This window comes from Saccopteryx leptura, chromosome 1, assembly GCF_036850995.1.
Source record: "Saccopteryx leptura isolate mSacLep1 chromosome 1, mSacLep1_pri_phased_curated, whole genome shotgun sequence".
Classification (NCBI taxonomy): domain Eukaryota; kingdom Metazoa; phylum Chordata; class Mammalia; order Chiroptera; family Emballonuridae; genus Saccopteryx; species Saccopteryx leptura.
The window spans coordinates 318,712,927-318,729,351 of NC_089503.1; the positions used below are offsets into that span (position 1 = coordinate 318,712,927).

The window sequence follows — 16,425 nt, forward strand, 5'->3', positions numbered from 1 at the left end:
GGTCACCAGTCACCCACAGGGACAGCAAGACTCCACACCGTGGGCATAAAGGAGGCCACCAGAGTGAGAACAGCTGGGCAGTGACTCAGAGCTCGAGGCCGGTGGGGTACGAGGCAGGGCTATAGGGTCCGTCTGAGGCTGGGGCTGGGGCGCAGAAGCCCCTGTGACAGGTCAGGGCGTCCTGGACTCTGGCTGGTGCCGAGTTGGAAGTGGGAACAGAAACGAGGGAAACTGGTGATCACGTAGAGGGAAGGCAGAGGGTTTGTTCATGCCCAAAATAACTATCATCGCATCAAAACAATGGCCAGGGGTGGGTGACCCCTGCGCCTTTACAACCTGAGTGAGTCCCCCCAGCTGTGGCCTTGTGAAGAAGATCAGCCGGGGAAACCAAGGCTGAGAGAACTGTGAGCTTGCATTCGCAGCCATGCAGAAATCCTGATTTAAGAAGCAGCCTGGCACCCCTGTCTGCCACACCGCCTCCTAGTGGCTGGGCAGGATGGTTGGTGGAGGTTAGAGCCTGGGGAGGCCATCTGGGGAAGAGCAGGAACCAGACCATCTTGGGGCTGAAGCTTCCCTGGGGAATGCTGGCCATGGTCAGGGGGCTGGGGGTCATGACTGAGCTCCTGGAAGGGCACACAGACTCAAGCATGGGGTGGACCCAGGGGAATGCAAGGACCTGTGCCACAGCCAGGTGCCAGGAGGGCACTGCAGGTGTAGCACTCCTTGGTGGTGGCTACAGGGTCAGGCCGTGGCTTTCCCAGATGTGGTTAGAGGAGCAGGAGCACAGAGGACCCCAAATCTGGCACATAAAGAGAGGGCTTCATAAAGAGATGATGTCCCTTGTCACAACAGCTGCACGGGGAAGCCTCTAGCTTTGAAAGTATGTGACATCAGATCCTAGCAACATTTAAAGAAATAGTGTAAAGTCAGGGGCCACCAGTCTTCTACCACGTTCAGGTCTGCTTGGCTCAGCCCAACTTCCTGGAACTGCATGAGGCAGAATCCAGTATATTCTCCCTCAGATGGATGCCTTTGGTGTCTGCATAGAAGCATGGTTATTCAAAGACTTAACTTCTGAAAGTTCTCTGTTCACATTAAACCTCTGTCTGACCCCCTCTCAGCACCATGCTTAGCTCTCAGGAGAACTATGCTGGCCCCAATCACAGCCCTTACCTCCTAGCAGATGGGTGGGAGGAAGGAAGGAAGAAAGGGAGGGAGGGAGGGAGGGAGGGAGGGAGGGAGGAAGGAAGGAAGGAAGGAAGGAAGGAAGGAAGGAAGGAAGGAAGGAAGGAAGGAAGGAAGGAAAGGAGGAAGGAGGGATGAGGGGTAGATGAGGGATGATAGGGATAGATGATTGATGGGTGAGTCGATGAATAGATGGGTAGGTGGATGGATGGGGATGGATGGATACATGTATGAATAGATGTGTGGTGGTTGGATGGGTGATAGGTAGGTGGATGGATGTACAGATGGATGATGGGTGAATGGAGAGATGGAGGGGGCTCTGAGGGCATTCTAACCTCTTTAAGGGAGGTAGTAAGAGTCTCCAGGTAGAGACCCAGCTCTAGCCCGGCCCCTCCTTGTGCAGCCGTACACAGGCTTCCAGCCTCCCTGAGCCCTTGTTTCCTCAGCAATAAGCGAGGAACCTCTGCCTCAGGAGGTGGCTATGAGGACTAATTGGGATGGGTGCCCATAGCAGGGCCTCAGTCCATGATCATGACCTTGGTGAATGTTCCCAGGGTCTGGCCCTCTAGTGGTCCAGCAGCTGGCTTCATGCTCACCTGGGAGGTTTGGGGCTGGTGTGGTTGACACAGTGGGTCTAGTTCACGTCTTCTGCTACATAGTATCCCGTCCTAGGGATCAGCCATAGCTGCAGTCTCTGGAGGAGAGGTTCACACTGTTTCCAAGGTTTGTGTTTACCACGAAGCTGCTCTGGAGTCTGAGTGTGAGTGTGGGCCCAGGCGCAAGCTCTGCTCTAGGCATAATTTGAGGGATGTATCTTCCAGATTTAAGGATGGAATACCTTTAATTTGATTATATTTCCTCATAGATACTTGTACAGGGAACAATTGCTTTTAAACAAAAAGAAACTCTCATTGTGTCCGTAAGAAGCGGTATGGTGGGCATGCCCCACCTCGTCCTGCTGCTGGGCAGCCTCCAGGCCTCCTGGGTGCTGGTGCAGAAGAAGGGGCACCAGGAACCCTCCAGGGGCCAAGTGGCTCCTCCCGGGCTCATCACAGGAGATGTTTTCAAAAGATAATCCCCACTTGGAGTAGCTGGGCTGTACCAGGTGTGAGCTATTGTGTGTAGAAAAAGATAAGCGTGTCAAAGGGGGAGTAGACAAAGTAGCAGCCGTCGGGGGCGGGAGGTCAGAGCTGTGCACACGATGCAGACGTGGTCGGCAGAGGTAAGCCGTGGGACACGTGTGTCCCATTCTCTGAGCTCTTGCTGAGTGCTCATCATGACCAGGGTCACAGGGAGTAGAGCCCTGCTCTCAGAGGCCCTGACCACAGCGGCAGCTGGGCACAGATAGCCCTGCGGAGTGGGTCTCATGGAACGACCATTTAACACAGGAGTCCTGGTTGAGTCTGGCATGATGGTGGGCTTGAGAACCCAGCACAAGTTTGGTGTGATGTGAGCCGCCTGGGCATCGCAGACCAGTGAGGGGGTGAGAGCCCATCATGGGGAGGCCTGAGTGCCCAGCTGACGAGTGATGAGAATGTGGGTGCTGCTGAGATCGTGTCATCTACATTCTGGGGGTGCTCCAGGGGCCCAGAGAGAAATGGGAGTAAGAAAGGCAACCTCCAGGAGGCCTCCTACTGCCGTCCTCCGTGTGGCCTCTGGTCTTCCTCTCTGCAAGCACAGCTGATTCAGAAGGAAAACTGACATACCCCCAGTCCCACCCCAGCCGGGAGCCTCAGTCTCCCTGTTCATCCTCCATCATGGAGTGGACTTTCCCCTTTCCCCTTCTCTCTCTGCTCCCTTCCTTTCGAGGGCCTGGGACTCCTTCTCCCGGAACAAGGTGCTGACATCGGCTCAGAAAGGCTCCCTGCCAGGACTGGTTTCAGCAGAGGACTGGCAGGGCTGGACATCGCCCTGGGACTCCCAGTGTGCCCGGGCGCTGTCCCACGGTGGCGTGGGGGCAAGGACAGCTTGGGTGGGGCTGGCTGTGTGCCGTGCTCTCCCCCTGGTAACTCCAGTCCTCGCCCTGAGCAGGAGGGAGGAGCCCAGGAGCAGAGACACTAACAATGGGCCAGCAGCCACCCACACAGCCATGACAGTGCTGGGCCTGTGCCGGGACCTTCCCGCCCTGCAGCCTGTCCTGCTCTTTACTCCATGCTAAGGCCAGGACTCCTTCCCCCAGCCCCGGAGACGTCTCTGCTCCCTGGCATGCAGACCTGCAGTCCCGGCCCCCCCGATGTGTGAAGTGATGTGTGAGTGAAGGGGGCCAAGCCTGTGTTTGTAGATAAAGTGTGATTGTAACCTGCCCGTTACTGTGCTGCCCGGCTCCTTCGGTGGTGGGGGAAGTGCTGAGGTCACTGTGAGGAGGACGAACCGAAGCCTACCCTTCACTCAGGGTCCCCACTGGGCCCGGGCCTGTGGTGCGTTTCCCTCAGGGCACCGTCACAGGCCGTGAGCCAGGGCATTCCCGGGGGAGCTGGCTGTTCCATCAGTCAGCACCACGAGCAGGAGCACAGTGAGGTGCCCCAGAAATGGGGCCAGTGGGGCCTCCTTACTTCCACACTTTGGGCAGACGGACTGGCAAGGTTGGTCCTGGGGTGTCCCCTCCCATCCAGGTATAATTTCCAGCTGGGCATTGCAGGCCCACAGCTCAGTTCTAGCATGAAGAATCCTCTTTGCCTGAGAAGTGGCCTCACCCCATCCACGGGGTCCAACAAAGGCAGAATTCCCCATTTAAAGCATGTTCTCACTCCAGTTCTTCAGAAAGTTAATTTAGAGTGAAGTTCTGGCTTCTTAAAGTTCACCCTAGTGGGGAAGACTTCCCATCTTGAATCAAAATTTGAAATAAAAGACCTGGGCTCCACCCCCTGGAAGTCCTCTCTGTTGTGTGGCTAGCCGGGTGACAGCCGCCTGACACCCGCGGTCGTTGCCCTGAGCCACTTGCCCAGCTCCTGTCCTGCCCTTCACTTAGTGCCATGCTGTCCCCATGTTAGAGGGGGAAACTGGGCTGGAAGGGCTCAGGAGCTCAGCCCAGCTCTCGGGGGTGGGCGATGGGGTCTGAACCCAGGTGGGTCAGGTCAGAGCTGCCCTGGTGACCACTAAGCTGCCTGCCCCACAGCCGCAGATGGCCATGGATAGGATAGTGCCACGACACTAGCTGGAGGTCCTGGGTGAGGGGACTGCGGGTCTTGTCACGTGCTTTGTTTTAAGAAGACCCCCAGGGTCAGTTATGTGATGCTAAGTCTGCTATGCTCCCCTCCCCACTTGGGGATGTCCACGAGCTCTGAGGGAGGACCCCCAGCCGTTCATGGGCTGGAAAAGGGGGCTGCAGGCCATGCATGCATGACTGGGGTGCATGTCTGTGTGTGTGTGTGTGTGTGTGTGTGTGTGTGTGTGTGTGTGTGTGTGTGTATGCACGCTTATTAGCCAGGGTCCCCAAGACGATTTATTCCACTGGGATTGACAAATCTGTCTTCAAAACTGGAGGTGTTAGGAGCGTCCATGGTTCCCTTGGAAAACATGTCTTTTCTTTGAAACAGTCTTCTGAGCATATTCCCAGAGGGGGCATGCACACAAAGACACAGACAACACCCACACCCACGTGCAGAGAATACACTCGGCACACAAATGCACAGCACACACACAGGCCCACGTGTGTCCATGAGCTAACACCTTCAGTTAGGACCAACTTCTGTCTCCATAAACATGTTAAAACAGTGCTCACTTCCCCTAAGATGAGTGTCATGTGTCCTCTTCTATGGCATGTTAGGTAGCCTCCTGTCATACATGTCACATGTCTCCCTCTGTTGAGGTGTCATGTGTGTTATCTCTCATGCCTTTACAGGTGCCCATCATATGTTACATGTGCTTCCTTCCTGGCACGTAATGTGTGCTCCTGTCATAATGCTACCTGTCCCCAGTCAAATGTATCCCGTAATTTCCATGTTACCTGTGGCACTGGCATGTACATCACATGCACCCATAATATGTGTGCCCCATTGCATGTCACATGTACGGCGTCATGTGTTGCATGCCCTATCACACATGTGCCTGCATATTGCACCTGTGTTCCTGTCACACGTCACAGAGCTGGACAAGCAGGACACTGGATGCTGAGCAGCTGTGACACACAGGCTGCAATGGGCACGTCCAGTGGCCTCTCCCCAGCCCACTGAGCCCCAGGCACTGCCCGGCCCTCTGTGGCTGGGCTGGCCCGCCCCACATGGGGCACTGGTTTCCTTTCCCCACTCAGCCACCCCCACCCTGCTCATTTGGAACATCACCTGGGCCTCAGCACATTCACCTGATGCAGCTTGGTGGCTGAGCCACCCCACTCCTCCACATCACCTAGTTGGGGAGGGCCCTCCTGTGCCTGTGAGGGCCCAGGCCACCAGGAGGGGGATCTGTGTGCAGAGCAGGGCAGTGAGGGGACCCCGGATCCTGAGACTGGAGCACACCTACTGGGACGTGGGAGACCGCGGCATCAGGGCTGTGTATGCACATGTGCATATGCACGTTTATGTGTGTATATGCATGCATGTGTATATACGTGTGTGCGTGTGTATGCATGCATGACTTTCGTTAGATGGGCCAAGTCCTTAGGGCACTGCTAAAAGTTACCCAGGTGGTGCTCCCTGTACGGACATCTGGCCTCTGACATTCACAGACAAAGATCTGGTTCTCTGCAGAGAGATTAGAGAAGTTCGATGCCCTGAGTCACAAACCTGGGGCCCTGTCACCAGGCCAGCCCAGGACCCAGGCGCTCTGCCTGCCCCCTCTCCATCCTTCTCCAGCCTACACTTCAAGCTCAGCCTCACTTTACGTTATTTTTATGATGCTAGGTTTTTGCAAACCACAGGACATGACACAACTCACATGTTAAAAAAACCCTCAAATACTAGGTGAAGCTTCAGAATGAAAAGCAAGATTCTGCCTCCACCCCCAACCCCGACTTCTTCCCCAGGGGCAAACTCTTCATCACCCCTCCCCCCATTCCGGGCCTCACCCCCTTCATTCCTATGGGTTCATTTTTTACCTCATATGATGACTTCAGGTGCTTACTTAGTGTTCCTCCTGACTCACCGCCTCTGGCCCGGACCACATTCCTCTCCATTCTGAGCAGGAAGAGAGCCTCCTCTCTGCTGTGACACTCCACTCCCCCTTTCTTTCATAGCATTAAAAAAATAATTGAGGTTGAAGGATTTATATATTTTTTTTCTATGCCAAATATTTTTCTGACCTTTGTCTACATGTTAATTTTAAAACTTGAGATGCAATGCATAGCCTTTCTAATGTGACTCATAAAATGTTGTTTACCAGAGATGCCAGGTTTTGTGACCCGGATGATGGAGGAAGAAATGCCAGTTGATTGTAACAGTTTTACCAGTTGGAGGAGCATCTTCCAAGTGGCTAATGTGCCTGGAGGCATGTTCTTATGGTTCATGTCACTTCTAAAGAGTCAGAGATGATGATCATTTTTTTATCCAGTATTCCCACATCTGATTTCTTCATTCCTTTCCCCTACTGGTTTATCATTCAAAGGTATGTGCGTAGTAAACTGAACTCTTGAGTGCCCGTAGGACTTTACTGATAGTGTAGCTAAGTATAAAATTCTAGACACCTCCCCCCCCCCCCGTCTTTTTTCTATTAGGACTTAGAGACCCGGCCCCATCACTAATGAAACGTATAGACTCACAACTGATGTGTGGTTGGTCTTCCTATACCCTGCAGAGCTATTCTCCACCTTGACCCGGGTTGAGGTCCACCCGTTGGATCTATTCAGAACACGGTGAGCCCTGCAGTCATAAGACGTGTGTTCTCTTTATTTGACTATTTCTTCCTCTTTGTTGCCTTTTATTGTCTTATTTGGAATTTCTAATCAATGAAAATCCAACACCTGCATTTCAATTATCACCTACCTTTCCGTATCTCCTTCTGTCTGCTCTCCACTCAGTGAGGCATCTCTGACTTTTGTTTTCCATAATCTGGTGTTCGGTCACACCATGTTACCCTTCAGGCCATCCTCTGTAGCTTAAAATTGGTTTGTTACGTTGATTTCCATGAGTTCTTTCTTTTCTTTTTTTTTTTCTTGTTTTTCTTTTTATCTCAGTAGCCTGATTTTTTTTAATTTTGATTTTTTTTTATTGGTAGTGTGTGCTCTCCAATTTCTTTGAGAATGATGCCATTCAGAATTACTACTGTTGTTGTTATCATCATCAACGTTGTATTGTCCCTGGATCATTTCTGATTTCCAGTGTACACACGTCCTGGGCCTGCCTTCTGTTTCCCACCACAGTCTTTCTGCAAACACCTGGTAGCCCTGCCCGCTAGGTCCTCTCTACAGGAATACAGGCTGAGGTGGGACAGTAGCTGGTCAGCAGGGGTCACTTCTGCCCCCTTGTAGCCCAGCAGGCTTCTTGCCAGACCAGGAGCACTGACTGCAGGTTCTGTGGGATTGGGCAGGGTATGGAACAGAAGAAGGGCCTCCCGGGAAATGATGATGGCCCAGTGGGCAGGCAAGCTGGCATGCCGGGCACTGTACCTGGGACCCGTCCTGCCACTGGCTCCCTGGGCCTGCTAGCTGAGCATAGTTCCATCTCCGGTCCCCACCCTCACATTTGAGCCGAGGGGGGGGGGCTCCCCACTTGTTCTGTGCAAGTCCAAGGAGCCCACGACTAAAATTAAAATATGAGATTACTAGGGAAACCAATTATATCGGAAGGCAGTTTTATCAAATGCTTTAAAAAAAATCTTTCCCGATAAGGTAATATGTTTGCGTCTTTATCAAAACATTCCGTAAAATGTCTTGTGCTGGGACAGTGGTAACTTGAAGTGTGAGTGATGTTCCGAGATTGTCGTAAAAGCTGCAATGGGATAGGGAGATTCCTGTCACTCGTTAGTGAGACAACCACGCCTGTACCTAAACTATTACGTTCACTGCCTATGTGCTCAACTGTAGTAACGCCAGCTAGTGACACACAAAGTACCATCTCCATGGTGGCACTGTTACTAGTCCTCCGAGCGCCGGCCACAGGACTCCCTGCTCTCCAGCAGCCCTGTAAGGGCACCAGCCATGCTCTGCACACTTCCTAGTAGACGTTCCCACTGTACGGAGGAGAGTGCTCCAGCCCCCCAGCACAGCACAGAAGCCCTGGCTCCTCCTGGGGAAGATAAGTTCAGGCCTTGCTCCCTTTGGGATCTTTCTTTTCTTCAATGCTCTTTGTAGAAGATCCATCCCCCAAATGGTTACATTTTTAAAGTCCCTGTGGCAAATTTAGAGTTCTTTTCCATTTTTGAGATTTCGAATAATATGTACTTGATTGGGCACACAGCAATGTCAGAGGCAGGCTTTGTGTCCTGATTGAGGCCCCTTTGGGGTTCTGTGTGTAATGGGCATCTCCCTGGCCCCTCAGACCCAAGTGGTGAGCTCTGCTGCAGGTGAGAAACAAAGGCCAGTGACCTTGGTGGAGGTCAGGCTCTGTGCGCCAGGCAGGGCGCTTCCCCCTGTGGTCACTGCAGCTGGGGCTTCCCTGGAAAATGCCTGGGGGTCGAGGCTGAGGAGCACAGTGATGAACTCACAGGCAACGGGGGTCTGAGAGGGGACTGCCGAGGACTGAGAACGCAGTCACTTCTGAGCTAGATCCTAAGTTGTTTGGCCTGCGTGAGGCTGTGGCCACTTCTCCAGGGCTTGGAACCAGCATTTCTGTCTCAGAAGCCTTCCCAGGATACGGGGAAGCTCGGGGAACAATGCATCCACAGGTATGGCATTGCTTCTCAGGTAGCCTCACTCTGACCAGGCTCTGGAGTCAGAACAGGCTTGGCACTGTGGAGGCCTACCCTTTATTGCGGAAATTGGTACCGGTATCCATGCTTTATGTAGGCCTCAGTTTCCCCAAATGTACACTGAGGGGTTTAACTAAACTGTCTGACCTCTAAGAGCCTTTCAGGGTCTGGCCTCTTCCCCTTCTTGGCACCAAATTATCTGCTCAAGAAGGACACAGCCTCAGTGAGCCCCTGTGCTGTGCTCTCCAGGCCTGCCTGCCATTCACAAGGACTCTCCATTGGGCACAATCCTAGTCCTTGTCTCCACCCACCCCACACAGGTGGGAGCATAGGTTCAGGCAGAGGCTCCTTCCTGACCCCTGTGGGAAACTCTTTGCTGGGTATTTGAAATTGAACTTGGAATTCGGCTCAGACAAAAATGTCTTGAGGCTCATGACATTATGCTCCCAGGGGCTCTGAACAAAACACAGTACTGCTCTGGAGCAGGGGCAGTGAGGGAAAGTGGCCGGAAGCAAATACTGACCCTTCTTAGAGCCGGAACTGAGGCCCAGGCAGGAGGTGCCCGCTGTTTATATGGAGCAGTTCCTTGGCATTTACTGTGTACCCATGCACTCCAGAGCCAGGATGGGATGTGAGTGTTTCCAGGCGAAGGTGCTGTTTTTCCGGAACCACCTCGAGTCAGCCCTGGGTAGTGGCGATGCCTTGGGCCCGATTCCTCGTATCTCCGGGGACCGTGGAATGCAGTGGGCTGGGTACACTGGACGCCTCCGGAGCTTCGCCACCCTCCCCCACCCGACCCGCGCGGCCGGCTCTGCAGTGAGGCCCCTGCGCATCTAGGTGGAGCCCGACCCGCGGTTTTCGACAGGACCGGCCCCGCCTGACCCGCCGGTGCGCCAGGCGGGGGCGCTGCAGGGCGGCGGGGATCCCCAGGGTCCCCTCCGCGGCCCAGTGCGCATCGGCGGCCGGGCGGAGCGCAGACGGCGGCGGGCCAGAGTCTGATCACCGCGCGGGCCTGGTCCCCGCTACCTTCCCGACGCCTCCCTAGGAGTGGCCGAGCCGAGCGAGCGGCGGCAGCGCATCCCCGGGCCAGAGCAGCTGCGTCCCGCGGCCGGTCAGGAGCGCAGCGTCGCCGGCCCCACCTGTCGGCACGGCCGCCCCACCACCAACGACACCGGCAGGGCCACCAGCGCGAGCATCGCGGGAGCGCCCGTCCGGGCCTCGACCGACCGCAGCAGCAGAGGCGCGGGTTCTGGGGAGCGCGTAGGCCGGCACCGACCCGGGGGTGGGGGGCGGGGGGTCCGGCCCGCCAGCCCCGGGCCGCGCAAGTTCGATCGCCTCGAGCCCGGTCGGGCCGCACGGGCCCTGGCGGCGGCGATGGTGCGGCAGCCCCGCGCCCTGCGCTCAGCCCCGGCCCCGAGCCCGGCCCTCCGCGGAGCTGGTGGCGGCGCGGCGGCCCCCTGAGCCCCGGGCCAGAGCGAGCGCGGGCGGCGGCGGCGGAGGAGAAGGAGGCGGAGAAGGAGGAGGAGGAAAGGAAGGCGCCGCCGAGCAGCGGCGGGCGGCAGGCGGCAGAGGGCCGGGGTCGCGCAGGACCCCCAGCGCCCGGGCCGTTGCGCAGTCCGCGGCTGGCCGTCCGGGCCCTGCTGGCGGAGCGGCTCCGGTGGCGGCGGCGGGGCTGATTCATGGGGCCGCGGCGGCTACCCCCCCGCGACCGGGCCCCCGGTGGCCCGCAGCCCGCGATGGTAGCCGAGTGGCCGGAGCGGCGGCCGCCGCGGCCCGAGACTTTCTATTAACCTCCCCGCCCCCGCCTGCCCCCTCCCCGCGCCCTCCCCGCTCCCCTCCCTCTGCCCAAAAAGACGCGGATTGCTGCCCGGAGTGGCGCCTCCAGTCGCGGCGGAACGCAGCGCCGGCGGCGGATGGAGGGTGCAAGCGGGCGGCCGCGGCGGCTGCACCCGGCGGGGCGCTGATGCGGCGCCTGGACCTTCGCTACGCGACTTCGGGGGCGTCGGCCGAGAGGGCACTCCGCGATGCAGCTCCTGAAGGCACTCTGGGCACTCGCAGGGGCCGCACTCTGCTGCTTCCTCGTCCTGGTGATCCACGCGCAGTTCCTGAAAGAAGGTAATTGTCCCCGGGCGCCGTCTCCGGGCTCGGCCGGGCTTCCAGCACGTTCCGCCGCGCTCGACCGGGGCTCGCCGAGCTCCACTGCGGGGCTGAACTGGCCGCTAGCGGACCCTTCCCCGCGCCTGCGCGGCTTCTGCCACCCGTGCGCATCGGTGTTCGCGGGCCGCCCGCAGGGTCGGGCCAGTCAGTGGAGGGTGGCCTCGATGCCCCTCGCACCGCGGGAACCCGGGCCCACGCCGAGGCTGTCATACTCGTCCCCTGCCCGCACGGCCGATTGGCAGTGGCTCCCGCGTGCTCTCCGCGGGCCTCGGTAGATGGCACCCGCGCTCCACGCTGGCGGGCGGGACGCGGGTCTGAGGGCCGGAGGAAGACCAGGGAGAGGCTTGCGCGCCTGTACCCCGCTCCCGCGCCGCCTTCCGGGCCTAGTCCGGGCCCATAGGTTTGGAGAGCAGGGACTTCACCAGTAGAGCGCCAGGGCCCCGCACCAAGCTCTGCCCAGGTCTCTCCTTGCCTGCTGGAGTACAGGGCTCTGGCATACCGTACTTGGGAGTTGGTTGAGGTGCACATGATGATCAAACCCTTGCAAGTGAGGGTATCTCTGGGACTGGGGAGTCCTGCACTAAGGGCGGGAAGGTGCAGCGGGTTGTATGATTGGTGGGTACTCCAGTACTCTGGCCACTCCTGGAAACTTGCTGGTCCCAGGGCTGTGTTCTCCGGGAGCATGTGCCTGGTGCACCCATGTCTTAGCCAGACCAGCCCTGGCAGAGCAGCCCACAGTCCCACCCACTACACACATTGATGTGCCCTTGCCCTGGGGAACCCTTCCACCAGCAATGCCCCCCCCCCCCAGTGGCACAGAAGGGAGCTGGTGGGCCTAGAATGTAGGCAGCTTCTCATTAGCTCTGGGTTCCTACAAAGGAAGGGTTTGCAGCATTCAGCTGCTTCCCTCCTAATTAATGAGCTGCTGCTGGCTTCCTAGGAAGCAGGTAGGTGTGGGAGGCCAGCCCCAGGCCTGGTCACCTGCTTTGCTCTCTCGGTATCCATTTCCCTTTCTTGATTTTGGATCCAGGCCCTGAAGGGAGAGGTGCCGTCCCCAGGGTTTTTTGCAGGCCTGGCCTGCTATGTAACGGATTGACGAGGCCTTTCTGGAGTTGGAGCTGGTCCCCATCAGCCCGCCACTGGCTTACTGAACTTGCTTCAGGACAGGGTGGCTCTATGGGCTCGTGGTCCCCTGGGGCTGGAGAGTCCCTAGAGGGTCGCTCTCTCCTGTGTCCAGGGCAGCCTCAGCTCACCCAGTGGCCATGGAGTCCCTTTGCATCTGGGCCTTCCTTGTATGGGCCACAAGTTTTTCACCCTTCTCTCTGACCTTTCTCGGTCAGGGTGTGGGGGGTCCGTTTGGAAAGGGGCACATGCTGAAGTTTCAGTTCCTTCCTGTAAAGCCAGCAGTGCCTGGCGTGTAGGCATTTTCTGCAATGAGGGGAATTTCCCCTGATCCTAAAGCTGTGGTTTAGTAAAAGAGGGAAGCTCTGATAGCCTGTGACTAAAGGCTGCCCTAGCACTCACCCATGGGAACTGACCAGTCCTGGTCTCTTTGTGGGGCACTGTCGCTCTCCAGCCTCAAGTCTTAGGATGGTGTGTTTTGGTCAAGAGGAAGGAGTGTTTTGTCTCTTGGAGTCAAAGATAGTAGGTGTGGGCAGGTCAGTGTTGGGGAGAATGACCATGTTCACAGAGTGCAGTTCTTCTGTGGAGTGTTGTGAAGAGCCCTTCACAGGGTCCGCCCTGAAGCAGGCTTCATGCGCGTCTGTGTTCTGGAAGACAGGGTGGGGACAGCACATGGGGCCGGGCTACAGGTGCTCTCGGAAGGCACAGTGTCTTTCAAGGCTCATCCGAGGAGGTCTAGCACCTTCCCCCACAGCCTCAAGAGTCCTCAGATGTCCTGTGTCCATCCTGAACAGCTGCAGTGGCTCCACGGGGACGGAGTCCCTCTGCCCCATCTCTGTGAGCCATCAGGACTGCAGCGGCACCCTGTCTTCTCTGATGTGCCCCTTTCGGCCCCTTGGAGTCAGGAGCCCTGGGGCCAGCCTTGAAGAGGGTGGAGCCCCTGGTTCCCCGGTGGATGTGGGCTGCAGGCTCCAGGCCACTTTTTTCTCTAGCAGTGTGCTGGCCAGTAGGAGGGTGGGAGCAAGCGAGCGGGCGTTGGACAATTGTGACTGTTGTCTGCGGGTGAGTGGTAAAGAGCAGCTTAAATCGCCATTTCCATGAATCTGGCCTGTTCAGGGGTGAGGAATGGGGAACACAGGGAGCTGTTTGTGCACACTCTGCCTTTTATGTGGAGACAGGTCAGCCCCTGGCTAATCTATCCCACTCTGGCCAGTCTGTCCTCCAGTGCAGAGATGAATAAGGCGGTGGACTGGGAGAGAGGCTCATTGTGCTCCCTAATTGCGGCCTTGGCGGGTACGCTTTTTGTGAGAATGGTCCTGCCTGCCGTGCCAGGCCTGACTCAGCTAGGAGGAGGGTCCCAGGGCCTAGCCACGGCTGGGGCGTGGGACCAGGGCCTGGGCAGCACCTTCCCTTGCTTACCCCTTCAAGATACCCGGCAACCCTCTGCAAGCCAGAGCCTGACCCTTGCAGTGACACAGACACTGTGTGTTTGTGACCAACAGTCACAGTGGGGGGCAGGGATCCTGGGGACCCCATTGAGACCTCACTACTTGAGCAGAGAGCAGAGTGCACGTGGGGGAGGGGGCACAGGGAAGCTACCCTCTCGTCTCTTGAACTGTGTTTGGTCTCAGAACACAGAGTGAGGGAAATACATAGAATTATTATTTTTCACCTGCCTCTTCCACAGACTTGATGCTGTTTCCCTCCCTGTCTTCCCGTCACCGCTTGGATCACAGCGCTGTGCGGACTGACGGCTCTCCTCTTGATCTTAGTGTTCCAGGAAGAATAAAGAAGGGCCTGCTGTGGAGAAGCAGGAGGGCATGGACACGGACACCCCCTCCCCTCTTTGTCTGGCCAGCCCCTCCGGTGGTGAAGGGGTGGGGCTTTGGGACAACAAAGGAGGCAGGAGCAGGGCTGTACCTCCTGGCCCTTTTCCTGCAGATGTGGCCTTGGGGTTTTAGTCTCTGCACTCTTCTGTGGCAGGGGAGCGAGCCAGCTGCGAGCAGGCTGCCAGCTGCCTGTGAGGGTTCCTGCTGGGAAAGGTTGGGGATGCATGTATGCATCTGGCTGCCCATCCAAGGACCCGGCTCCCCCTTCCACACCTGCTCTGTGAGTGGCCCTGTGGCTCTTGGGCTGATGAGTGATTGAGTCAGCAGGACTCACCTCTGTCGTTTATTTACCTAGCTATCTCTCCTGCAAGTAAGCTTGGTCCTACGAACGCATGGCTGCTGTGGGGCACACCTCGTCCCAGGGGGCCCCTCCATGGCCTCCTGTGAATGGCCGTGTGCTCTGCGCGCTGGTCATTGGCGGCTGCGGGCCTCACAAGAGAAGCAGCCAAAGCAGAGCGTCAACATGTCTGTTTCCTCTGTCAGTTTATTTAAAGTGGCCTGAGAACTTCGCACTGACACCAACCACACGGCTCCTGGCGCATGCGAGTCTCTCAGAAACATTTGTTGAATGCAAAGAACCTTTGTAGCTATAACCCACGCACGTGTTCTGCTGTCACGGAGGGGTCAGTGGAACAGGCCTGTGGCTGCCCGCTCTGGGAACAGCGCGGTGGACCCACATGATGTTTCTGCAGCCGGGAAGCTCTTCTTGGTGGTCCCCGGGCCCCAGGCTGTGCCCGCTCCATTCTCAGAGTCTGTGACTTCAGGGGCTGGAGGCTCAGATGCCGGGGGTCTGTGTGTGCTCTAGACGCTCCCAGCCCCGCTGAGCCCATGGCCCCCACCCAGATGTGCCCGTGGGCTGCGAGGCTCCCTCTCCTGGGGGTGGGGGGTAAGGGGGCTGGCTGTGATTGCCCAAATGTGAGTCTCTGAGTCTTTGGGCTGTGTGCAGAGGGGCCCAACCAGGTGTGCCCAACCCCCCCCCCCCCCCCCGCAGACTGTTTGAAAGGTCAGGTATGTACGAGTGTCTGCAGGTAGGGGTGAAACGGAAAATGCATGAGGAGTTACCCACTCCTTTTGTGTGACAAGCACTCTGAATAAAACCCACCCCCACCATGACAGGAGCCCTGTCGCTGAGGGTCTCACAGCTGTGACAGTTAAAACATGGCAGGGGAGGCTGTCATGGGAGGTGACTTTTCAGATGTGACAGGGTTCACCGCTGCCTTGTGTGGCAACTGTCCATGTTTCTGGGGGTCTTGAGAGGCCAGGCCTGCCTCTGGGTCTCAATGGCCTATAGCTTGGTGCTGGGCAGGCACCAGGAGTCAAAGACATGGCAAGGCCAGCACGTCCCCACCCTAGCAGAGAGCCAGCGTGGCTGGGAGAAGTGGGGACATGGACATCACTGCAGTTTCACACTGCTGACGTGTGTGTGTGCATGTGTACACACATGTGGTTCTCTTGATGAAACATGCATATTTCAGTTACATAAAGGTACTTGAAATATGAAATATTGCATGTGAAATATATGAAATGCATAGTGAAGTTGATTTGAAATATGCCGCTTAGTTAGGGAGCACAGGGCGTTGGTGACGTTGCTGGGAGAAAGGCAGGGGGGGGGGGCCTCATCTCATCTGCATGTGGTTCTGTAGGAAGTGTATTATAGCGTGAACGTGCATAGCATGTAATATCACAAATGTGAGTGTGTGTGTGCCCACAACACATGGCTCATTCCACACAGCTGTCTCCTCTGACAGAGACTTTCATGACCCCGCAATCCCCTCCAGCTGCAGTGTGACCTGTTCTCTCTCTTGAGAATTCTTCCTTTAATCCAGAAGTCACCTCTGTCCCTAGGCTGCCCACTCTGGGTGATGTGGCACAGCTGTGCCCCTGATTTCACATACATACACTTACATACAAGCTCACGCACATACAAGGTACTCTCATACACACATATAACACACCTGACACACATGTGCACGCAACCAGTGTGCCTGCAGCCTCTGAGCTTGGAGGAGGGCCAGCTGAGGGTGAGACGCCCATGTCTACTTCTCTGCCCCTGCCGGTCAGTCCCCTGGACCTGCCTTCCTGCAAGCTGGGCAGAAACAGAAGTGTGCACTCCCAGAGCAGCCATGCAACGGCCTGTGGAAGGGGCATTTTTACAGAGAAAGCAAGTGAGATCAGGCAACATCACAGGTCACGAGTCAGTGCCGTACACTGACACATGAGCTCACAGTTTTTCCCTTTTTTGCTGTGCGATCCCAGGTAGTGCCACAGCTTGGGAGCTGCCCAGGTTCCTTGT

General features: G+C 56.9%; 1 protein-coding gene across 2 annotated transcripts in view; it reads left to right on the top strand.

The window, feature by feature from the left end:
* The window catches only part of TAFA5 (TAFA chemokine like family member 5), a 131,761-nt gene that overhangs the window by 47,951 nt on the left and 67,385 nt on the right, over nucleotides 1-16,425 (top strand). The window contains exon 1 of one of the 2 annotated variants that reach the window (XM_066358716.1): nucleotides 10,771-11,079. The exons of the other annotated variant lie outside the window; for it this stretch is intronic. Within the exon in view, the coding sequence (XP_066214813.1) occupies nucleotides 10,989-11,079 (91 nt within the window). The 5' untranslated portion in view covers nucleotides 10,771-10,988. Of the gene's footprint in view, nucleotides 1-10,770; nucleotides 11,080-16,425 lie in introns of those variants that run through there. 2 annotated transcript variants of the gene reach the window in all.